The sequence below is a fragment of the Bubalus kerabau genome, chromosome X (assembly GCF_029407905.1).
Source record: "Bubalus kerabau isolate K-KA32 ecotype Philippines breed swamp buffalo chromosome X, PCC_UOA_SB_1v2, whole genome shotgun sequence".
NCBI lineage: Eukaryota > Metazoa > Chordata > Mammalia > Artiodactyla > Bovidae > Bubalus > Bubalus kerabau.
In genome coordinates, this window is record NC_073647.1 from 156,708,337 (window position 1) to 156,733,425 (window position 25,089).

Here is a 25,089-nt window from a genome sequence, read left to right on the forward strand (position 1 = left end):
AGCAAGGGGACAATTTTACCCCTCAGGGAACATTTTTTCACAATATTGAGAGACATTTTTAGTTGTCACAACATGGAGTGAGTGTAGGGGTACTACTGGTACCTGGCAGGTGGAGACCAGAGATGTTTCTAGACATCCTCAAATGCACAGAACAGCCCCCCCACAACAGAGTTATCTAGCCCCAAATGTTAATTGTGCCCAGGTTGAGAAACCTTGATTTAGAGGCATCCTCTTATTTTGCTATTTTAAAAGTTTATACAAACCAGTGAGACCGCCCATCTTTGGGAGGCTGGAAAACTATTTGGTAGGTATATGAACCTTCTCACAAATTTATCTGCATTTATCATACAAATAACTAATACCCTAAAATGATAAGTAAAGGTGAATTCTCCAGGGAAGGGGAAAGTATACCAGCATAATTTAAGTTTTTATAAAAATGAAGTTATATTAAGAAGTCAAAGAAGATAGAAATAGATAAGTTTTTATGAGTTATGAACAGCTCAGTCTTACGAAGGAAAGAAAACATAAAGGAAATTTAAGCTAGAAATGTCAGAATTAATGAGTAAAGGAGGGACAACAGAAATCATCTGTATGTCTATTGGAGACAATTCATCTTTCAGTACTGGATATCTTTATGGGGATTTGGGAATTGTCACAAGGCAGCCACACTGTGGCACAGAATGAACAAGATGATAAGCAAAAAGTAGGAAGGTTCAGAAGTGTTGAAGATGTGTATAACTGTAGATATACTAAAAAACTGATATAGTCTTACTATTTTAGGTACTGACTGCACAGAAAGAACATAAGAAGTCTTTGGCCAATACCTAAGTCAGGATTTGCCACATTAAAACTTTTAGGTCATCATCCATTCTCATCATGAAAAATTAAATCTTTAAGAAAAAACAACCCTAAGGGGACATATGTACACCTATGCTTAATTCACATTGATGTATGACAGAAATCAAAACAATATTTTAAAAGCAATCATCAATCAATTAAAAATAAATATTTCTAAAAACCCTAAATCTTAAAAATAAACTTGCTCTAAAATGAATAAATTTGGATGAATCAACTTTCTCTTTTACAAGGGAACTACATTTTGATCCAATAGTCATATATGTAGCTATTCACTTTGCTAAGCAAAAGTGCCATTAAAGGATAAAGCTGCTTTAATAAAACAAACACTAACTTGAGAAATAGCACATCAAGACATACATACCGTTCCCGCTGGCAAGTCCTGAGCAATCGTTATTCACTAGCAGCGTGGTAGAGTGGGTGGAGTTACTGTTTGACTGTAAGGAATTTGAAGAGCTGGAGACACCCTGGTTTACAGTCTGCTTCTTTAAACCATTAGTAGCAGTCTTACTCCAGTCTATAGCAGGATAAGCATTATAGAAAAACAGGGCAGAGTGTTGAAGTGCAAATGCAAGAGACACAGCGTAACTCTTTCTAGGAAATGATCTCTCGCTCTCAGATCTTATAGAGAATTCCACATTTCACAGGTATTTTCATTTAAGACTATATATATTTGTCCTTTAAATGACTCACTGGTCAAAAGTAACTTATATTCTCTCAGAACTAAAGGCCAGGCTAATTTGATTGTGTCTATAAATAGCCACTGAATTAGGTAATATTTCAGAGTCAAAGACTATCTTCACAAGAACATGGATTGACCTGCTGTGATGACTCATGGCTCTTAAACCCAGGCAAATGATTGAACTCTAGATACTGCCATTTTCTGATCTTGTGCAACCAGACCTTTGCAATACAGCAAAGCCTGTATTCATGGGTAATATTTATGCAAAAGGAATTGAGATTTTCAAAGAGTACTTCATTTTTCTTATTTTCTTAAAAATGATCTTTTGCTATATAACCCAGAAGGGCATAGCTGAAAATAACTTCAAAGTAACCAAATGTATGCTAAGACTTTTATGTAAAGTCTGGCCCAATAACAAATAAATGAAGTCACTGACAACCAGGACCTGTGGAGAAAACGTTGAGTCAAGATTTAAAAAATTAGGAAGGTAAATATGAAAAATTACTCTGGACAAATGGAAACATGCGCTCAAAGGGAAATGAATTCTAAACATTTCACTGCTGCTTCACTGCAGAAGCAGCCAGGCCATTAATTATATTGCTCACTAAGTTCCAAGATATGACTAATTATTTTTTAATTCACTAGGTTTTTTTCCATAATGTTCACACTGGATATTTTCTGTTGAGCAGGTTCCATTCATTCATTTCTAGATCTGATATTCCTCTGGCATTAATTGCTTTGGATCTTAACTTAGGCAATCTCTTCCTCAAGATTTAAGAAAAGAATAAAAAATAAGGTAAATCTTTACCAGAATTTTCTGCCAGTCGTAACTTTCCACAACACAGATATCGCCTCCACTGCTTTCTGACATTCTCTTTTGCTACACAGTAAAAGACGAATATGAAAAATCCTATGGGGTGGGGGAAAACACAACACAATGAACTTCAAACTGAGACCTGAATGTCATGAGCTTACTTCACACAATGATAAAATCTTTCACAGCTATAGGAAAAATGAAATTTTGCAGATTGAAAATAAAGCCCAAAGTCCTGGGAAAGTTTGCTATCAAAAGGCATCCTGGGAGAACTATCTTTGTAAGATTTAAAAAATATATTTATAAAAAGAATTATCATTCCATATTTCCAAAATTTACCTGTCTGATCTCTTACATCCTGTCTTTAGCCTTCCCTATCTTTGCCAACAAAGGTCCATATAGTCAAACCTATGTTTTTTTCCAGTAGTCATGTACAGATGTAAGAGTTGGACCATAAAGAAGGGTGAGCACCAAAGAATTGATGCTTTCGAATTGTGGTGCAGGAGAATACTCTTGAGAGTCCCTTGGACAGCAAGGAGATCAAATCAGTCAATCTTAAAGGATATCAACCTGTATACTGATTGGAAGACTGATGCTGAAGCTGAAGCTTCAATACTTTGGCCACCTGATATGAAGAGCCCTTTCACTGGAAAAGACCCTGATGCTGGGAAAGACTGAAGGCAAGAGAAGGGGACAACAGAGGATGAGATGGTTGGATGGCATCACTGATTCAATAGAGATGAGTTTGAGCAAACTCCAGGAGATGCTGAAGGACACAGAAGCTTGGCATGCTGCAGTCCATGGGGCTGCAAATAGTCAGACACGACTTAATGACTGAACAACGACAACAATCTTCGTTGTGAAGTACAAGCCATCCACCCAGGAGACCAGCTCAGACCTAGATCAGCCAGCTAAAGAATGTCTCTGGCCATGTAGCTCTACAAGGATTGAGTCATGAGCCACTTCAGTCCCTGACCTTCCACACACCCTGAAAGGATTTCAGGCTGGAGATTGGGAATGAGGTGCCCTATGCTGTGGGAAAACTGGTAGAATAGGCCTTCAGATAATTAGGTATTTTGAAGAGAAAATTTTATGAGGTAGTTTCTTGCATTTTCCCACACTTAGAAAAGCACTAAAATCACTAAGATATCTGGGCCTTATGACAAGCAGTAACCTTCTGCTAAGATGTGTGGTTGATTGTATGTATGTCTACCTCCCTCGCCATACCTCTTCTGATCAGTTCTTCAGAGCCACCTGAGCGGCCATCTCCCAAGCTGTAGTCCCCCAAAGAAAATGGGAGCTCACAGCTCTCACACTGTGCTTTTTTCACTTCCGTCCATGGCTCCCACCTCCCCATCCCTCCATATGTGTCATCGATTTCCAAGTTCTGTCAATGTCGTCTCCTCCTTTGTCTCTCATCCCTCAGCTCACCTCTCCGGTCCACAGCCACATCCCTTCCCTGGGGCCTCCCCTCTTCCTCCCAAGCCACTACAGACCTCAAGAGGCCCTCAGGCTCTGCCTCCCGCTCCCCATCACAGGCAGGTACAGGGCTCCCCATGCAACCCCCTTGCTACCACTCCTCAAGGCTTTGAAAGCAAATAAATATTAGCTGGATGAATAGACAAATTCTGAATCCTCCTTTGCCCCAAACCCCAATCTATCTACTTAAAAGACCTTCATTTTTAAATATCAGGTTTGCTTTTAGTCAGGTGCACGTGCCCACTCTAAAGACTGACATCTCAAATAATGCATATCTTTGTCCACCTGCCACCCTGGGCAGCTACACTTGGTTGCATTAGGGGAGAAGCAGCACAGATGAGAGACTAAAATGGGGGTACTCGTGGCCCAAATCAGAACCTGTACACATCTTTCCTTTACTCAACCCCAAAGTCCTGTGAATTAGGGTTTAGTTCCCTTTTACAAATGAAACAATATGTTCCTTCTGTCCATTTGTATTCTAATGAGAAGTCATTCTGGGGAAATAAGAAAGGGGCAGGCTCATTTCTACCATAAGTATGTGAGGGTAGGTACCGTGCTTTCAGGTTTATGATCAGTATGATTTGGGCATATATTTTTTCTCGTTAAAAATAAGTGTCTCTTAGCATGCCATTGTTGGCAAATAAAACTTTTCTACAATAAGTAACACAACACCTGGATATACAAGTTCAGAAACTGTACACTGTAGGTAAAAACGAAGACACAGCATGTAGCCAACAAGCACATTAACTGGCTTCCTCCAAATAAAATAAGCCAAATTAGGCACTTGAATTCTATCTCAAGTTAATGAACTACTGCCTAGATAGAACTACAGGAGGATGCTATGGGAGCTAAAAGCCACCAGGAAAAGATGAAAACAAGCCGATGAAAATGCAGTTAAAAGGCTTCCCAACAGAAGATTTGGAATAAAAGACAACCAAGGGATAAGAATGCTTATTATCAGTTCAGTTCACTCAGTCATGTCTGACTCTTTGCAACCCCATGGACTGCAGCACGTCAGGCTTCCCTGTCCATCACCAACTCCTGGAGCTTGCTCAAATTCATGTCCACCGAGTCGGTGATGGCATCCAACCATCTCATCTATGCAAACCTATTAGTTTGCTTGGCTTTTAATGTCAAGGTGCATTTACTAAGTATTAGTCACGGCTGACAACTCTTTTATAAAGCTGATCTAAAAGAATGAGTGTGGTTCCCTGGTGGCTCAGTGATAAAGAATCTGTCTACAATGCAGGAGACATGGGTTTGATCCCTGGGTCGGAAAGATCTGGAAAAGGAAATGGCAACCCACTCTAGTATTCTTGCCTGGAAAATCCCAGGACAGAGGAGACTGGCGGGCTATAGTCCATGGGGTCGCAAAGAGTAGGACAAAAGCGTCAACAAAAGAATGAGTAATTTGCTTTTGTAAAGAATACAGAGGAGAAGGGTTCCCAAATGACTGCAGCTAGGCTTCATTAAATGGGCAGCTCCAAGGTCAAGGGCCACACACAGAGCCTGGCTTGTCCGCTGTATGTATAGACAGAGGAACTGCACAGGAATTAGCCACTGGGCCAGGCTGCTGCCACTGACTTCTCGCTTATCACTGTCCTCAAATCAAATGCAGGCAGAGGAGCTCAGAGTGGTGAGATCTCATGGGGACATTTATGGTATGTGTACTTTTCTGTATGCATGGTCTATTATACTTCAGTAGCAAAATTAAACAAAAAAAAAAAGATAAGGAAGCAGGTGGAGGAAGAGTGATTGACTCTCCCAGAAACAGTTACTGGTAGGTTCCCCTTGATATCCTTGTTCCCTCCCAGGAGGCAGTGATGGTAAGGAGAGAAAGGGACCATTTCTTGAATTTAGTGAATTTAGCCTTTCTTCCAAGGATCTCAGAGCACCCTTTCTCAAAGATAAATCTGTTTTTTATTTTACTTGATTTTTTTATTGGAGTATAAACACTTTACAATATCATGTTAGTTTCTGCTGTACAACAATGTGAATCAGCCAGATGAAGATATATGCTGCTGCTGTTTAGTCACTAAGTAGTGTCTGACTGTTTGTGACCCCATGGACTGTAGCCCGCCAGGCTCCTCTGTCCATGGAATTCTCCAGGCAAGAATACTGGAGTGGGTTGCCATTTCCTCTTCCAGGGGATTTTCCCGACCTAGAGATCGAACCCTTGGCAGGCAGATTCTTTACCACTGAGTCACCTGAGAAGTCCATGTATCAGATCAGATCAGATCAGATCAGTCGCTCAGTCGTGTCCGACTCTTTGCGACCCCATGAATCGCAGCACGCCAGGCCTCCCTGTCCATCACCAACTCCCGGAGTTCACTCAGACTCACGTCCATCGAGTCAAGTGATGCCATCCAACCATCTCATCCTCTGTCGTTCCCTTCTCCTCCTGCCCCCAATCCCTCCCAGCATCACAGTCTTTTCCAATGAGTCAACTCTTCCCATGAGGTGGCCAAACTACTGAAGTTTCGGCTTTAGCATCATTCCTTCCAAAGAAATCCCAGGGCTGATCTCCTTCAGAATGGACTGGTTGGATCTCCTTGCAGTCCAAGGGACTCTCAAGAGTCTTCTCCAACACCACAGTTCAAAAGCATTAATTCTTCGGCGCTCAGCCTTCTTCACAGTCCAACTCTCACATCCATACATGACCACAGGAAAAACCATAGCCTTGACTAGACGAACCTTTGTTGGCAAAGTAATGTCTCTGCTTTTGAATATGCTATCTAGGTTGGTCATAACTTTCCTTCCAAGGAGTAAGCGCCTTTTAATTTCATATAGGGAAAGGATTAGTCGCTCAGTCGTATCCGACTCTTTGCGATCCCATGGACTGTGAGCCCTCCAGGCTCCTCTGTCCATGGATTCTCCAGGCAAGAATACTGGAGTGGGTTGCCATTTCCTCCTCCAAGGGGTCTTCCTGACCAAGGGATTGAACCTGGGTCTCTCACATTGCAGGCAGATTCTTTACCATCTGAGCCATCAGGGAAGCCCTACAAATACATATATCCCCTCCCTGTATCTTAAGCTACTTTGCAGACACTCTAACTTTTACTTGCAATATTTTTCAGTTCGAATGAGTCATCCAGCGTTTATTTTTTGCTGTAGAGCTTACCTTGTAAGGTATTGAAGATGGCAAAGAGATACATGAAGGTGACATTAACTGGTCCCCAGGCAAAGAAGGCGAAGCCCCAAGTAATTCCTAGTAAAAATGTAAGGCCAGCGACGCTCCTGAGGTCTTGAATACTAGTTTTTCTCTGGGCTCCCAGTTGCTTCTTCCTTTTAATTCGACAAAGCTGAACCAGGACCACAATGAACATGCTGACGTTCAGCAAAAATATCACACAGAAATACCCCACAACCGTGATATAGAATACAGCATTGCTGTTGATCCAGCAACTGGAATTGGGGGGAAAAACAGGGAAAACATATGTTTTGTTTTTTTCTTGCTGAAATATGGTTCAAAATGGTAACAATGAACCTATATTGTTTTACTGAAACATTATCCTATAAGCACAAAATTTAAAAAAGGATAAAACCTCTGACCTCCATAGCCACTTAACAGCTCTAGGGGAAGAAATCCAAGAGAGTTTATTTTAGGAAATCTGGTGATTGAAAGTATTTTAAAAATATTATTTGAAAACACTAAAAGATTTTATCCTCTTTCAATCCTGGTAAGTCTATTCCATGAATCTTTACTAATATAGTATAGCTTGTATTTTATTTTTATCAGAGGCTTATAAAAGTATTTTGAAATATAATTCAATTTTTAAATACTTAAGTAGTAGCATGACGGGGAAGCCTGGTGGACTGCCGTCTATGGGGTTGCACTGAGTCAGACACGACTGAAGCAACTTAGCAGCAGTAGCAGCAGCAGCAGCATGACTTTTCTAACTAGCTGATCTCTTTACATATATAATTGCAAAGTCTGCTGTAAATATTACTGGATTTTATTAGGATGAGAGCCACCTGATATGCTGATAAGATCCTCCATTTTTTGGAGAATTCTGCTTTCCAATTCACTTAAAATTTCGTGTCGTGCTTTGTACTCACAAGTCATCAGGTGACCCGTTGGGGAATTTCCCATAGGATCCAAGCCCATAGTTATCTGGAGATATAATCAGGACGATGGCCACAACCACAGCTGGGATGCCTGGAAGACAGGAAACACTGATCACACATAGTTCTAATAACTAAAGGTGGTGAGAAAAAAGAGTGGAGATTTTCTGTTTTCTTCTGAAATAGCATAGCAATTCATCACACCCAGTTTCTCTGCCTCCCGGCATGTGGGTGTATGTGGCCACCTGACTAGGTCTTGTCCAGTGGACTATGGACATAAGTGATCTGCTCCCCCTCTAGGCCTAGACCATAAAACCACTTGTGAGATTCTCTACTCTTTTCTCCCCAGTTGAGGGCAATCTTGGAAGCCCTGTCCTGAGACAGAGTCTCTAGCAGCTTGGATCCTAAACAACCACAGACCAGAGACCCCCTCCACTCCTGCTAACTGGACGGCACATGAGTAAGAAGGAAATGGCAACCCACTTACCCTTACCCGCCTGGAATGTAATTTTAAGGGTCAGGTGGCAGGCAAACTCCAAAATGTAAACCAAAGAATTAACCTAGTTTGGTTACCAGTAACTTCTGGAACGGGGAAGGCAATGGCACCCCACTCCAGTACTCTTGCCTGGAAAATCCCATGGATGGAGGAGCCTGGTAGGCTGTAGTCCGTGGGGTCGCTAAGAGTCGGACACGACTGAGCGACTTCCCTTTCACTTTTCACTTTCATGCATTTGAGAAGGAAATGGCAACCCACTCCAGTGTTCTTGCCTGAAGAATCCCAGGGACGGGGGAGCCTTGTGGGCTTCCGTCTATGGGGTCGCACAGAGTCAGACACGACTGAAGTGACTTAGCAGTAGCAGCAACTTCTGGGAAACCTTCCGTTATGAATCCCAATGTCTTCAACTGATTATCTGGAATCTGCTGATGGACTGAGAAGCCTGCTCTAGTTATTTGGGGGTGTTGATTGCCACCACTGGCTCTCTCAAGGGCCCAGGGCACTTCCATTAACAGGAAGCATAATGAGGAGTCTCCTCCTTCCTTATAGTGGACTTGGACTGAGGAGTCCAAGTCCTCAGCCCTCCACCCCATCATCCCCCACCCCATTCCAACATCTCAGACTCTGTGCACACAGACCAGCCTGACATCCAATCTCAAGGCTCTGGTAAATAAAAGACAGCTACCTGGTACCATCTAACATGATATTTCATTACATTCTTTTGTATTTGGACATTATGGAGACACTGACATATAGTGACTTTCTAAGGGAGACTCCTTCCTAAAAATAAAATATTGAGGGTGTGGAGCTTGTCCTTGACAAGGGAACCTGATGTTTCTGAATTCTACAAAGATGACAAAATCCATGCCCAAGATCAGAAGCAGTGACTTATTTTTCTGGGAATAAGTGACTTATCTTGTGGAAAGGTGTTGTTCTGTACCCTTCCACAAAGACATAACAACAGGCAGGATGACAAGGGAGGTAATCTGTTGTGTAGGGAATATGTGAAGGAATATTTAGCCTGAAGAAGATGAAGGAGTCTGAGAGGAGTGGCAGCTCTAATGTAGTAGAAGGGTATGCCTAAGAGATTAGAAAGCCAGCCTCAGCTGTTCTTGAGCTGTGGGAATTAGGGTAAATCACGTCTTCACCTGGTATTAGCAATAACCGCCCGTACCTTGGGGCTTTCAGGATCCTAGTTCCCTGACCAGGGATTGAACCCAGGCCTCCTGGCATTGGAAGTGCAGAGTCCAAACCACTGGACCGCCAGGGAATTCCCCTGGCTTATTTTTTATGGGGTTACTTGTGTGAAAATACATCGAGACATAAAGTATTATACATAATGTTATATATTACTTGTTGATTATCTAAAGGACTGTTCAGCAGAAGTGTCAGCTTATTATTTTTTTTGTGAAAATACATCGAGACATAAAGTTTTATACATAATGTTATATATTACTTGTTGATTATCTAAAGGACTGTTCAGCAGAAGTGTCAGCTTATTATTTTTTTCCTGAGAGAGCAAAACCAAGATCGATGGGTAAGTGCTACCAGAGAGCCAAGTGAACTTAATGGAAAATCAGAACTGTAGAGCTTTAGAAAATGGTCACTGGCTGTCTTGTAAGGTATTAAAAATAAGACAACAGGTCCAAAATCGAGTTGCTTATGCTAGCCACAGTTAACTGAACTGAGACTTAACTCCATCACAGCTTTGGCTCTCCCAGAAATGGAATCTTAAACCAATCAATCAGAAACTGCCCGATCATCACTAGTTAGGTAACCTGTCTGAGAGACCCCGGAAATCCCCAGAGGAAAGTAAGCTTGCAATAACCAACCCACTTTTTTGCCCAGAGTGACTTCCTTGTTCCTGCTTCCTTCTGCCTATAAAGTCTTTCACTTAGTACAGCTCCTCAAATCTCCTTTCTGTCTGCTAGACGGGATGCTGCCCAATTCATGAAGTATTCAATAAAGCCTGTAAGATCTTTCCAAAGCACTCAGTAGAATCTTGTTTGTAATTAGAGTAATGAGCTCCCCAATAATAGAAGTATTCAAGCAGAGGTCAAATTATCTCTAGTCAAAACTAAGTCAAGTCCAGGAGGTTCCTAATTTGGCGGGGAGTTGAATGAAGAACTCTTCAAGATCTTGGGGCATCTAAGATTTAGTGACCAACAATCAACAGGTGGCATAATCAGGAATACTGGGCTGGTATGGTGATGAAGTTACATTAGACTTTATCTGTATGTTCTCTCTGCCCTGCTGAGCACACGGCTGTGCATGTGTGTGAATCTGGGAGGTACAGAGCAGAGTGAGGCTAGTCGGGAGCTCAGGGACTGACAGTCTGACCTCATTATCACCAAGCTAATATTTTCAATTGACTGAGCACCTTCTGTGTGCCAGCCCCAGTTCTAGTCACTAGAGATACAAAAAAGATTCACAGCCCTAACCTCAGAGTGTTGCAGTCATAACCAATCCAGCATAAATATACAGGTGTTCTAGAAATAGACTTGACGAGGCTCCTCTTTGGGCAATGAAACATGAAAAGAATAAAGCTGTTTTAGAAACCTGCCAAGTGTGACCTGCTTCATCAATGTCTCTATTTGATTAAAAATCAAAATACTGGAGAAAAAGCAGGAAAAGCCCAGGCAATGTGTGAGCAAAAATAATACATACCCCAACCAAAAATGCAGAATTTAAGGATGTATTTTCGGATGTAAGTATTAAACACTTTGACAAGGGCCAGGTACATATGGAATGCTTCCAAGCCCATCCATGTGAATGAGACCAAGAGAAAATAATGCAGAAATACAGCCACTGAGATGCAGAGGCCTCTTATGTCATACAAAGCAATCCACGAGTCCAAGAGGAACACCAGGTTCAGCAGGAGCAGGGCTGCGCACAGCTGGATGAGGATTTTGGAAGGGTAATCCCTCCGGATCTTTCTAAAAGCAAAGGACAAGAAAAGAATTAGCATCACAGCCTGCTGATGCTTATGTGAGCTAGCATATCTGAGTTCAAAGTGATTTATTTTTATTCTTTGGTGACTGTCTATATGCATAAATTTCTTCTCTTTGAGTGCGTGTCTGTATGTGTGTGTGTGGTGGGTAGGTGGAGGCATTACAACTAACAATAGCAACAAAGGAAAAATCTAAACAGAATCATCTGTGATAACCATGTGGAAATTTTATGTTTATATTTCTACGGAATCTTTAACATGCTGACTACTGACCCACTCTTTCAAATAGTATGTAGTAGAGTCTCATGAGCACCTACCCCCATTTCTCCCAAACTCCTGGAAGCATTGCTGCTTCTCATACAATAGGCTCCTCTATTCAGATCTTCAAAACATAGCCAGATTCTCCTGTCATTTTATGTTACTAGTTAAAATGAGATCATGGAAACAAGAGTACAAACTATAGCTTAATGAAACAGGCAGAGGAAAATACAGCTAATTGATGACATGTACATGTTTACGTGTGTGAAATTAGATCTGGTGAGATCATTCTGAGTAATGGCTGGCCTTATAGTAATTTAGTGTCATTAATCCTTCCAACGGTCCACTAGAAGATCTGTACTCACAGCTGGACCCTAAGTTTGGCACTAAAAGTGAATTTGTGTATTTCCTGATTAGTGTCCAAAAATCTAAATCCCAGAACTTATATACTGTTTCATTTAAAATAGTGTTGGGGAGGTGGTTCCATGGTAGCTCAGCTGGTAAAGAATCTGCCTGCAATGCAGGAGAACCTGGTTCGATTCCTGGGTTGGGAAGATCCCCTGGAGAAGGAAATGGCAACCCACTCCAGTATTCTCGCCTGGAAAATCCCATGGACAGAAGAGCCTGGTGGGCTACAGTCCATGGGGTTGCAAAGAGTCAGACAAGACTGAATGACTAAGCACAAATGTAAAAAAGTGCCTGTATTTCCTTCTTTTCTGACAGAATTTATTGGAATCCCGCCCACCCCCCGCCCCACAAAGTAACCAAAGGGACCATTCTGGTAAGCCAAGGAGATGCTATCATCTGGAATGTCATTCTTTCTTTGACCTACAAAGCTGCACTCAATTTGTATCTATATTTTTCAGGGAGGCTTGATATCCTTTATTCTTCTTCATCCCCACACCCATTAATGTATTTAATCTTTTGTGTTTGCTTGGTATAATTTAGAAACTTAATATATTAAACACAGCTCTTCTGCTGTATATGGAGCTATGGTCTGTTTCACATTGTAAGCTCTTGTTTTTCGAAGTCTGCATCTATCTTTCATTTTTCACTTAATGTCAACTAGGTACCAAGCATCATTTTAGCATGCAAGGATGATTAAGACACAACTCCTGCCTTCAGTGAGTGTACAAACTACTGGAAGTAAGTAAGCATGTAAACCAAAGTCTCATGAAGTTTCACATATACATGGCCCCACTAGAGGGGTGGACAGGGTAAGCTAGGCCAAGGAGCACTTATTTAATACATTTTGGCCACTGAGGTGACCACTACATCATATAATCCAGTTTCCAGTTGTGGATACTCACTCAAAGGCTATGTAGGTTACAAGAGTAACTGACAGAAAAATTGATGAAAGCCCACAACCAATATAGGTAATAAATGTTAGGGCCATCATCTGAGCTGGTGGCAAGGATGTTCGAGACAAGTCCTGGAAAAGAAAATATTGCTTTCAAGACCAAATATTTTAAAATAAATGACACAGTTATAATTTACATTATTGGGTAGTCTAAGATTGTTCAACAAGCCTACAAGGTAGGCACAATTATTATCATCCTGTTGAGATAATAAAAAATGAGACCCAGAGAGGTTAAGTAATTTGCTCAGGGTCACAAAGGTACGAAGTAGAGGAGCCAGGATCCAGGTCTGGCTGACTTCAAAGCCCATGTACTTGATCACTACATTATGGTGCTCTGCAGAAGCCCCTGGCTAGGAGCCTAAAGATGTGAATTTAACTTCTGGCTCTTATATTTCTTAGTTTACGACTGTGGACAATTACCTCACAAATGAGTCTTTAAAATGACAATAAAAACACCCCATTCTACCTATATTGTAGGATTGTTGGGTAGATTAAATAAGAGAATTTATGTCATGTTTTATAAAAATTTTAAAGTACACTGCCAACTAAACCATTTTCATTACCCATTTTAATCTGAATTCCCTAGCCCTCTTATAGCTATTTTAAAAAGAACTTAAATGTAAAATTAGAATAAGAAAAAATACTTTGTTCAAATATTTTTCTTCAAGTATATATGCATATTAGAAGAGTCATTTCATTGGTCTTTAACTTTGCCACAGTATCATGAAATCTGCTGATCCATCAAGTCATCCACCAGATAGACTTCATAGCACAATGCCCAGCTACCCCTCAGACCCAGAATCTAAGGCCAGGCAAAGTGAGGATGTTACCAGCAGAACGCCGAAGCTTGTAAGGTGGCTGCAGGTACAGGTGGTCTCATTCAGCCTCCTGTCTTTGACAGAGCAGCCATCAGATGACCAGCCTCCTCTGCCACCTAGGGGGCATGGGAAAGAGTGTCTGTCCCTGCAGAAAGGCCACTGCACCAATCACTGCTCCTTCCTCCCCATTCCCCTTTCCCACTCAAGACTTTGAAAAAGTTACGTCTGGAACCTACCATTTCTGCCCAAGTCCCAAAATACACATCTCACTGTTAAGTCATCCTGTAACAGAAGGACACATTACCAATAATTTATCCAACTGAAAAAAACTGAAAAGCAATTAGAAAAAAATGACATTTGAACATTTCAGAATCTCATTCTTGATTTTAGGGGAGTTCTTATTTTATATGGGTCTCTAGAAGTCAGTGAGTCTCATATAGGTCAGCACTTTTTAACCTCAGCCATCGGGTGCAACTGCCTTGTGTTAAAAGGCACATTCTGATTCACTGGGTCTGGGGTGGGCCCAAGAGTCTGCATTCTAGCAAGCTCCCAGGGGAGCTGCAGGTCTGCAAAACATACTCTGAGCAGCGAGGTCATAGATGATGCTAAGTGAACTGGACTTTGCAAGATGCTTTCTCTTTGGAGGTGAGAATCAGACCTGGAGCTGCAGATCTAAATGCACTGAAAATTGGCAATAAGAGCTTGCTTTTTACACTGCTCCTTCCTAGAAAGTAGGAAGGCAGTTATTACACATGAGCATGATTCTAGTCTCACACACAGCCCTAACTGGGTCTAAGGTGCTGCTGGACTGACTTTTTTCAGGCTAAGTCACACAGGGAGAGTTTGCATGAGGTGTCTCTGGCCAAGGCACACAGACCAGACAGGCCCCTCCCACCTGGCTCGGGTCGATATGCCTTAAGGTAATCGTCACGTTTCTTGTTAAGTTCTTGACTGTCAGGTTCGCAACGCTTGAGGAAATGACATAGCTGATCAGAGAGAGGTTCTCCAAGGCAGGGTCCTAGCACATCAAAGAATCAACAAGATGGCAAGAGAAAATGAAATGTTATCAGACAATTTTAGAGTTAGAAGGGACCCTAGTTCGTAGTTTAGTCGCTAAGTTGTGTCCGACTCTTGGCGACCCCATGAACTGTAGCCTGCCAGGCTCCTCTGCCCATGGGATTCTCCAGGCAAGAATACTGGAGTGGGTTGCCATTTCCTTCTCCAGGGGATCTTCCCAACCCAGGAATCGAACCCAGGTCTCCTGCATTGCAGACAGATTCTTTACTGACTGAGCTACAAGGGAAGCCCAGAAGGGACCCTAAGGACTATTTAGTCAACATTGTTTATTTTACTGCCTAGGTCAGGAATTCAGGGACAGGGAGTAAAGTGACTTCCCCAAGGACCGTAATGAGAAGCAGAGCTTGTTCCACTATAGTATGCTCTAAAAACTGAGTTAAATCTCATAGACTTACACGAGACCCTCATGAATCTTAAAGGGAACATAATAACATTAAGCCATTTAAACTGTGTTCCTGAGCAAGTTACCTAACCTCTCTATGCCTCTATGTCCTCATCTGTTAAATGAGGATAATAGTTTAATAGTTTCTCCCTCAGGGAGTTGTTGAGAGGATTAGAGTTAATATTTCTAAGTGTTTATGATACTGCACAGCAATTGATAAATACTTTGTGTTGGTTATTGTTATTTATCCTCAACAGCATCATTAGGTCCTGTTTAAAAATAAACTATAGCTTTTCAGCAATCCATCTGACTTATAGTAGACTTAAGAATGGGCTTCCCAGGTGGCACTAGTGATAAAGAAGCTGCCTGCCAATGCAGGAGACATAAGAGATGTAGGTTCGATCCCTGGGTCGGGAAGATCCCCTGGAGGAGGAAATGGCAACCCACTCCAGTATTCTTGCCTGGAGAATCCCATGGGCAGAGGAGCCTGGCCGGCTGCTGCCCACAGAGTTGCACAGAGTCAGACACAACTGAAGGGACTTGGCATGCATGCCAGCTTAAGAATATTGGAGGATTATAAGAAATAAAACTCCTCCAGTCTCCCCAGAATCTAAACCAAGAGCAATTAGAGGCAACTTTACCTGAAACAGGGCAGTAGTTTCAAAAAAGTTGAACTGCACCCTGGAAGCCAGCTCCACAGCATCAGCTGGTAAATGACTCATCAACGATGAAGGCAAAGTAATAACGCCAATACTGTTCTCAGGAGCCTGAGCTTCCAGAGAAACCTGAAAATGAAGTAAAAGATTATAAAAATGTCTGGGGCTCGTATAATGAGGAGAGAGAAAACACAACAAGTAATTAAGATGGAGGGTCCTGTAAAGGCATTTATTTGTGGTGTCTCTACGTACAATTCGGAGAAGGCAATGGCACCCCACTCCAGTACTCTTGCTTGGAAAATCCCATGGACGGAGGAGCCTGTTAGGCTGCGATCCATGGGGTCGCTAAGAGTCGGACACGACTGAGCGACTTCACTTTCACTTTTCACTTTCATGCATTGGAGAAGGAAATGGCAGCCCACTCCAGTGTTCTTGCCTGGAGAATCCCAGGGATGGGGGAGCCTGGTGGGCTCCCGTCTATGGGGTCGCACAGAGTCGGAAACGACTGAAGTGACTTAGCATAGCATACGTACAATTGGTTCTGGGTTCTCTGATTACTATGGAATTAGAGGCTGTGTAGGGAGATGTGATAGGGAGATGAGGCCTTGGATCAGGAGAGAAAACATTTTATGGATAAAGGAAATGCAGAAACAATGAGAAAGTGCAGGATATTATATGTCAATTATATCTCAGTAAAGCTTGGGGAAAAAATAAAGTTCAGGATAACTGCACAGGGAGCCCAGGGAGACGACAGTAGCAAACATACCAACTTAGTGACCTGTTAGGGCAAAGTCACTGTAGAACCACATGCACAAAATTTGTAAAGGGAAGACTACAAAAATGAAGTTAAAAGGCAAGACTTGGTTTTACTCGCATGTTTTCAGCAGCCCCACCTACCCATCCCTCTAATAGGTGGATAGAAAACACTAGAAGCAGGATCGATCTTCAGCACCACTATTTCAATAGGTTAAAATATTGAAATGGGTTGAAAAGTAGGGACACAGTTGGTGTCCCTGCTCACTCCCAACTGCCTAGAACCCACTGGACACCTCCCCCACCTCCCCCCAAACTTCCACAATCCAGTTGCTAAAGGGTTAACAATGGGTGCAATGAGGACCTCTGAGATCTTGCTCCAGCCAATGTCCTTCTTTTTTTTTTAATTTAAATTTATTTATTTTAATTGGAGGCTAATTACTTTACAATATTGTATTGGTTTTGCCATGCATCAATATGAATCCACCACGGGTATACACGTTTCCCATCCTGAACCCCCCTCCCACCTCCCTCCCCATACCATCCCTCTGGGTCATCCAAGTGCACCAGCCCCAAGCATCCTGTATCCTGCATTGAACCTGGACTGGTGATTCATTTCTTTTTTTTTTTTTTAATTTTATTTTATTTTTAAACTTTACATAACTGTATTAGATTTGCCAAATATCAAAATGAATCCGCCACAGGTATACATGTGTTCCCCATCCTGAACCCTCCTCCCTCCTCCCTCCCCATTCCATCCCTCTGGGTCGTCCCAGTGCACCAGCCCCAAGCATCCAGTATCGTGCATCGAACCTGGACTGGCAACTCATTTCATACATGATGTTACACATGTTTCAATGCCATTCTCCCAAATCTTCCCACCCTCTCCCTCTCCCACAGAGTCCATAAGACTGTTCTATACATCAGTGTCTCTTTTGCTGTCTCGTACACAGGGTTATTGTTACCATCTTTCTAAATTCCATATATATGCGTTAGTATACTGTATTGGTGTTTTTCTTTCTGGCTTACTTCACTCTGTATAATAGGCTCCAGTTTCATCCACCTCATTAGAACTGATTCAAATGTATTCTTTTTAATGGCTGAATAATACTCCATTGTGTATATGTACCACAGCTTTCTTATCCATTCATCTGCTGATGGACATCTAGGTTGCTTCCATGTCCTGGCTATTATAAACAGTGCTGCGATGAACATTGGGGTACTCGTGTCTCTTTCCCTTCTGGTTTTCTCAGTGTGTATGCCCAGCAGTGGGATTGCTGGATCATAAGGCATGTCTATTTCCAGTTTTTTAAGGAATCTCCACACTGTTCTCCATAGTGGCTGCACTAGTTTGCATTCCCACCAACAGTGTAAGAGGGTTCCCTTTTCTCCACACCCTCTCCAGCATTTATTACTTGTAGACTTTTGGATCGCAGCCATTCTGACTGGTGTGAAATGGTACCTCATAGTGGTTTTGATTTGCATTTCTCTGATAATGAGTGATGTTGAGCATCTTTTCATGTGTTTGTTAGCCATCTTTATGGTAAAAGCAGTCCTAAGGGGAAAGTTCATAGCAATACAGGCACACCTCAAGAAACAAGAAAAAAGTCAAATAAATAACCTAACTCTACACCTAAAGCAACTAGAAAAGGAAGAAATGAAGAACCCCAGGGTTAGTAGAAGGAAAGAAATCTTAAAAATTAGAGCAGAAATAAATGCAAAAGAAACAAAAGAGACCATAGCAAAAATCAACAAAACCAAAAGCTGGTTCTTTGAAAGGATAAATAAAATTGACAAACCATTAGCCAGACTCATCAAGAAACAAAGGGAGAAAAATCAAATCAATAAAATTAGAAATGAAAATGGAGAGATCACAACAGACAACACAGAAATACAAAGGATCATAAGAGACTACTATCAACAATTATATGCCAATAAAATGGACAACGTGGAAGAAATGGACAAATTCTTAGAAAAGTACAACTTTCCAAAACTCGATCAGGAAGAAATAGAAAATCTTAACAGACCCATCACAAGCACGGAAATTGAAACTGTAATCAAAAATCTTCCAGCAAACAAAAGCCCAGGTCCAGACGGCTTCACAGCTGAATTCTACCAAAAATTTAGAGAAGAGCTAACACCTATCCTGCTCAAACTCTTCCAGAAAATTGCAGAGGATGGTAAACTTCCAAACTCATTCTATGAGGCCACCATCACCCTAATACCAAAACCTGACAAAGATCCCACAAAAAAAGAAAACTACAGGCCAATATCACTGATGAACATAGATGCAAAAATCCTTAACAAAATTCTAGCAATCAGAATCCAACAACACATTAAAAAGATCATACACCATGACCAAGTGGGCTTTATCCCAGGGATGCAAGGATTCTTCAATATCCGCAAATCAATCAATGTAATACACCACATTAACAAATTGAAAAATAAAAACCATATGATTATCTCAATAGATGCAGAGAAAGCCTTTGACAAAATTCAACATCCATTTATGATCAAAACTCTCCAGAAAGCAGGAATAGAAGGAACCTACCTCAACATAATCAAAGCTATATATGACAAACCCACAGCAAACATTATCCTCAATGGTGAAAAATTGAAAGCATTTCCTCTAAAGTCAGGAACAAGACAAGGGTGCCCACTTTCACCATTACTATTCAACATAGTTTTGGAAGTTTTGGCCACAGCAATCAGAGCAGAAAAAGAAATAAAAGGAATCCAAATTGGAAAAGAAGAAGTAAAGCTCTCACTGTTTGCAGATGACATGATCCTCTACATAGAAAACCCTAAAGACTCCACCAGAAAATTACTAGAACTAATCAATGACTATAGTAAAGTTGCAGGATATAAAATCAACACACAGAAATCCCTTGCATTCCTATACACTAATAATGAGAAAACAGAAAGAGAAATTAAGGAAACAATTCCATTCACCATTGCAACGGAAAGAATAAAATACTTAGGAATATATCTACCTAAAGAATCTAAAGACCTATATATAGAAAACTATAAAACACTGGTGAAAGAAATCAAAGAGGACACTAACAGATGGAGAAATATACCATGTTCATGGATTGGAAGAATCAATGTAGTGAAAATGAGTATACTACCCAAAGCAATCTATAGATTCAATGCAATCCCTATCAAGCTACCAACAGCATTCTTCACAGAGCTAGAACAAATAATTTCACAATTTGTATGGAAAAACAAAAAACCTCGAATAGCCAAAGCGATCTTGAGAAAGAAGAATGGAACTGGAGGAATCCACCTACCTGACTTCAGGCTCTACTACAAAGCCACAGTTATCAAGACAGTATGGTACTGGCACAAAGACAGAAATATAGATCAATGGAACAAAATAGAAAGCCCAGAGATAAATCCACGCACATATGGACACCTTATCTTCGACAAAGGAGGCAAGAATATACAATGGATTAAAGACAATCTCTTTAACAAGTGGTGCTGGGAACTCTGGTCAACCACTTGTAAAAGAATGAAACTAGAACACTTTCTAACACCATACACAAAAATAAACTCAAAATGGATTAAAGATCTAAACGTAAGACCAGAAACTATAAAACTCCTAGAGGAGAACATAGGCAAAACACTCTCTGACATACATCACAGCAGGATCCTCTATGACCCACCTCCCAGAATATTGGAAATAAAAGCAAAAATAAACAAATGGGACCTAATTAACCTTAAAAGCTTCTGCACATCAAAGGAAACTATTAGCAAGGTGAAAAGACAGCCTTCAGAATGGGAGAAGATAATAGCAAATGAAGCAACTGACAAACAACTAATCTCGAGAATATACAAGCAACTCCTACAGCTCAACTCCAGAAAAATAAATGACCCAATCAAAAAATGGGCCAAAGAACTAAATAGACATTTCTCCAATGATTCATTTCTTATATGATATTACACAATGTCCTTCTTTTGATTCTGTGATGCCTCATTGTTCTAGATGCTAAATATTTTGAATATCACCCATGGTATAAATAGTAATGGCCTTAATCATGAAGTACATGAGGACTATAATCATATAAAAGAAAAGGTCTTTTCTACAATAAATTAGGATGTACCTGAAGATTTGCAGGGTCTTGGGCAGCAAAAGTAGTTGTGTCAAAATTACTGGCATTCACCCTGATCACAGCCAGAGCCAAAGAAGGGGAGGTCAGACTTATGGTCTTGGTTGAAAAATTCAGCTGTAAGCCAATGTCATCCACTACTTTTAGCAATCTGTAAAGAGAAGTAGCAGTTCAAATTCAGCACTCTGACTGAATTGTTTTCCCCAGTGTAAGCAGAATACAGAAAAGAAACTTAACAAGTCATTATGAACCTCGTAAGTGGGAGAAAAATACTTGGGTATAATTAATCATCTAGAAGCATCATTATTATTAGAAGAGCCCCTCTCATGACCATATCAGTGTGCTACGTCATACCTTTGGGCCAAAGGGGCCAGCAAGGTGGGCGGAGAATGAAGGAGTCGGCTGACTTGGTTTATCATTTGTCCTGCGAGGTTAGGCTCCAAGCTGCCTAAGGACAGAGCCCACTCCATCCGGGACACTTGGTTCTCAAGATCAGAAACACTGATGCTGCTGGTATGAACAATTTCTGTAACAAGAGAACCAAATCACTTTATTAAAACATAATGGAAAAATCACTCATAAAGAAACATACATAGACTCTGTGACCTGGAAAACCCAACCCTAGGTATTTGCCCCAGGGAAAGGAAAACATGTTCATAAATGTTATAGTAGGCTCTTACCAACAGTGTAGGAGGGTTCCCTTTTCTCCACATCCTCTCCAGAATTTATTATTCATAGACTTTTTGATGATGGCCATTCTGACTGGTGTGAGGTGATACCTCACTATAGTTTTGATTTGCATTTCCATAATAATTAGCAATGATGAGCATCTTTCAAGTGTCTACTGGCTATCTGTATGTCTCCTAACAATGCAGTTGCTTAATTCCACCACTTAACATCCTATTTCTTATTTTGCATATTCCTTTCTAATCTTTATCCACACAATAAAACACTATTATAAACATGATGTGCAAACTAAATATTTGCTTTTGCATTATTTTCACTTAAGACTTAAAAAATGCCCCAAGTTTCTGTCTGTTTATGCACAGCTGCATACTAGACATGCTATTGAGGTGGCATATCATATTTCATCATTCCTCTCTTGTGGAATTCAAAAAAAATCTCAAGCCATTTGGCAGAGGCTCCAGATCTCCTGGACAGGCTTGCCTGAGGCAGAGGAGGCGAGAACACAACAGCTCAAGTCTCGTGTCTCCAAGAATTTCACTTTGCTTCACCCTCCAAATTCTAGAGGAAGACCTGCTATATCTTATTCACTGGACTTAGACTGCAGAGATTATGCAGAATTCTCTCTGCTTCCTTCCCTCTTCCCTTTTTTACTCTCAAGCATACTTTGTGTCCGGGAGCCTGGTGCAGTTTCTGTGGCATTCTCATATTCACCATTATTCCAAACCTATGTGGTTAGTGTGGTTATTTCCATCTTAAGGTAGACCAGGCTCAGTCAGGAGGAGCTAAAAGGCTTATTCCAAATCCCACCACCTGTGAGGGCCTAGGCAGACCTGCCCTGAGGTCTTCTGAATGGTCTTCCCCTTCTCACGGCTCCTCTGGCTCATCACCAGCTCTGGCATTCTGTGCCATTTCAAGAACATCAATTTTTTTCTTTTGTTTTCTGTCTAAATGGAGTTCCTGCTTTTAATGGTTCAAAACTGATCTCTTCAGAATGTTGAAAACAGTGACCCACCTTTTGCAGGAGAAAGAAACCTGTAAAATAATTCATCTGGATAAAATGAGATCTGTGTTTGCCTCAGAGCTATTTATCTTGGCCAAACAATCAATCTCAACTGTATCTGTGTTCTACGAATGCCCAAAGGAAAGCTCTCAAAATCAAGCAGACATCACAAAAAGAAAGGCTTAATGTGGTCTCATCGCAGACATCATAATTTGGCAGGCAGCTGGGTTTCAGGGGGCTCGAATGACAAAAACATGGGATCAGTGTGGCTTGTCATATTTACCTGTCTTGTCAGGAGGTATGCCAGTCGTGTCGACGTTCACAGGGGCAGACGTGGTTGGAGAGGGGGCTGACGACTTCCCAGGGGACAGGGTGAGGGGAAGATCAGGTGGAGGCTTAGGGGAAGAGACAGTTCCAGATGGCAGGGGCATATCAATGGCTGGGCTGGAAGTTATGGGAGCTGAAGGCTGGGGAGAAGGTAGCGGAATCACCCCTGTTGGAGAGTGAGGGCTCTGGGTTACAACTGGATGAGCTAGAGGCTCAGCAAAAGAGAAGGCACTAGAGATCTGGGACACAATGGTGGCCTGAGGAGCAACTGGGATGGCATTGCTGGAAGAAGAGAATGGTGGGCCGTGTGGATGACGAGCGAGACACACAACGGGATCCTGCAGGTCACTAAAGGCAAGAATCAGAGAGATGCATATGAGACACAAACAAGCTACAGAGGCTAAGCTCTTCTCGTGGCAACCATGTGACACCACCAAGGCTACACGGCTCCATTGTGGACTTGCATTTGCAGACCCTCTGTGTACCTGCCAATGGTCTCCTGCCCCTGCCCACTTCCACCACCTTCTCCCCAGGAGAGGAATTAGCCAGGAGGGATGCTCTTTTTTGAATTCACAGTTCTGCTTCACTTGTTCACTGCTACTCCCTGATTCTACACGTCATCACTTTTCAGGCAGTTGAGAAGAGCATGTACCACTGCCAGGTGCTTCTTGGGAAGGGAGCTGTTGAATGCCCTGCAACCAAACTGGTGGTTTCCATATACTAGGAGTCTGTCTGTGGTGGGCTTTTTAGATTTCACAAAATTTATTCTTAAAAAAAAAAAAAAATGGAATCACAGGCCCAAACTGTTTCAAACGTACTTAACATTTTTCTAAAATTAGAATCAAATACCAAAATGTAATTTTCTTGTAATATTCAAATCCACGCTGACAAAACTGGCTCATCATTTTTAAGACAACTGATTTGACTTAGAAACTAAAGCATACCCATTTCAAAACTATGTGTGTCCATCCATAATAGATACACTAACTTACTAACTCTTGTGTCAACTCAGTATTAACACTGAGCTCAAAGGGGTAAGGAGTAAACTGAAAAGCAGCTCTAAATTAGTCAGTAACAATAAAATGTTCTTCAATTTTTTCTTACACTTTTTACAATCAAAGTGCATAATTCTGTTAATTACAATTACAATCTTCTGCATATTGATCAATAGAAAAATATGTAAAAATAATTATTATTGATTTGTACAGTAGAGTTTTTAATTTCAGTAAATTCTCATACTGGTCTTGGTGGTTCACAAATAAGCTTTTCCTTTCCAAGAAACTTCAAATTTAGGTCGTTCACATGCATTGGTGACACTGGCTGGGAAAGGTAAATCACACAGCCATTTTTTTCTTCAACTTACTGAATTTTGTTTCAACAAAATCTTGAGTTGGAATTAACAATACACAATTTTGTGTGAAACTGATGAGCACAGAAATCTGCCAGAATCAATTTTATACTGCATAGCCTGCCAAAGTACTAACTAGCATACAGTACCTGATGAAGAAATGTTGCTGAATGAAAAAAATGAATCAAGCTGGGGCCAAAGGGGTGGTCCGAGCTTATACATCAGCTACACCCTTAATGTTACTTTAGCCCAGTGGTTCCCAATCTTGGCTGTGCCTGAGAATTACCCAGAGGCCCTTTTAAAAATTAGAGATTTCTGTGGCCTTCTCCTCAGTGTCTGATTTAGTTGGTCCTGAGGTGACAGTGAAGTCTCCTCATTGGATCCTGATGCTTTCAGAAATTCCATCTCCCAAGTGAGGTTCAACCCTCCACCTTGATGGGGGTATATTAAGCTTAAAACTCAAGTACTCTTTACCTTTTATTACATAAAATGCTACATATCCTTAACTAAAGTTCTTTAGCTACTCCTAGGGGCCCAATGTTTCAATGTATCCCAGAAATTTGGCCCACAAAGGGCAGACAGGCTACACTTAGCCTTTTATTCCCATATGAGAAGTTTCATATTAAAAAATTCATGTCCTTTTTTAAAAAATACAATTTTTATCTGATTGTAGAAAAGTATACAAAATGCTGCAAAGAAAAAAAAGTAAACAAGAAAATGACCATCAAGCAGGCAGGCCAATCACTGGGAACTCTTGTGAGCATTTTCATTCATTCAATTCCTGGGTTTTTCCATGTATATTTTCATACACTTTTGATCACACCGTCCATGACTTTTGGGATCATCTACTATTTTGAAGAATCCATCTCCCTGCTTACCTCCACTGAGGCAGAGGTTAAGGTAGTGATTTGCAACTTCAGTTGCCCATTAGAACCACCAGGAAAGTTTTTAAAACTCTTAATCCCTAGGCTAT

At 41.1% G+C, this 25,089-nt stretch overlaps 2 protein-coding genes across 5 annotated transcripts in view; both read right to left on the reverse strand.

The window, feature by feature from the left end:
* PHKA2 (phosphorylase kinase regulatory subunit alpha 2) overlaps nucleotides 1-25,089 on the reverse strand; it is a 276,577-nt gene that overhangs the window by 101,834 nt on the left and 149,654 nt on the right. The window lies entirely within an intron of this gene.
* The window catches only part of ADGRG2 (adhesion G protein-coupled receptor G2), a 131,303-nt gene that overhangs the window by 4,125 nt on the left and 102,089 nt on the right, over nucleotides 1-25,089 (reverse strand). Inside the window, exons 15-27 of the mRNA XM_055564936.1 lie at nucleotides 22,725-23,116; nucleotides 21,109-21,280; nucleotides 20,749-20,905; nucleotides 15,878-16,021; nucleotides 14,673-14,795; nucleotides 14,014-14,059; nucleotides 13,790-13,893; nucleotides 12,910-13,031; nucleotides 11,059-11,327; nucleotides 7,890-7,989; nucleotides 6,952-7,235; nucleotides 2,346-2,447; nucleotides 1,220-1,372 (exon numbers count right to left, since the gene is read on the reverse strand). Of these exons, the coding sequence (XP_055420911.1) occupies nucleotides 1,220-1,372; nucleotides 2,346-2,447; nucleotides 6,952-7,235; nucleotides 7,890-7,989; nucleotides 11,059-11,327; nucleotides 12,910-13,031; nucleotides 13,790-13,893; nucleotides 14,014-14,059; nucleotides 14,673-14,795; nucleotides 15,878-16,021; nucleotides 20,749-20,905; nucleotides 21,109-21,280; nucleotides 22,725-23,116 (2,168 nt within the window). The remainder of the gene's footprint in view (nucleotides 1-1,219; nucleotides 1,373-2,345; nucleotides 2,448-6,951; nucleotides 7,236-7,889; nucleotides 7,990-11,058; nucleotides 11,328-12,909; nucleotides 13,032-13,789; nucleotides 13,894-14,013; nucleotides 14,060-14,672; nucleotides 14,796-15,877; nucleotides 16,022-20,748; nucleotides 20,906-21,108; nucleotides 21,281-22,724; nucleotides 23,117-25,089) is intronic.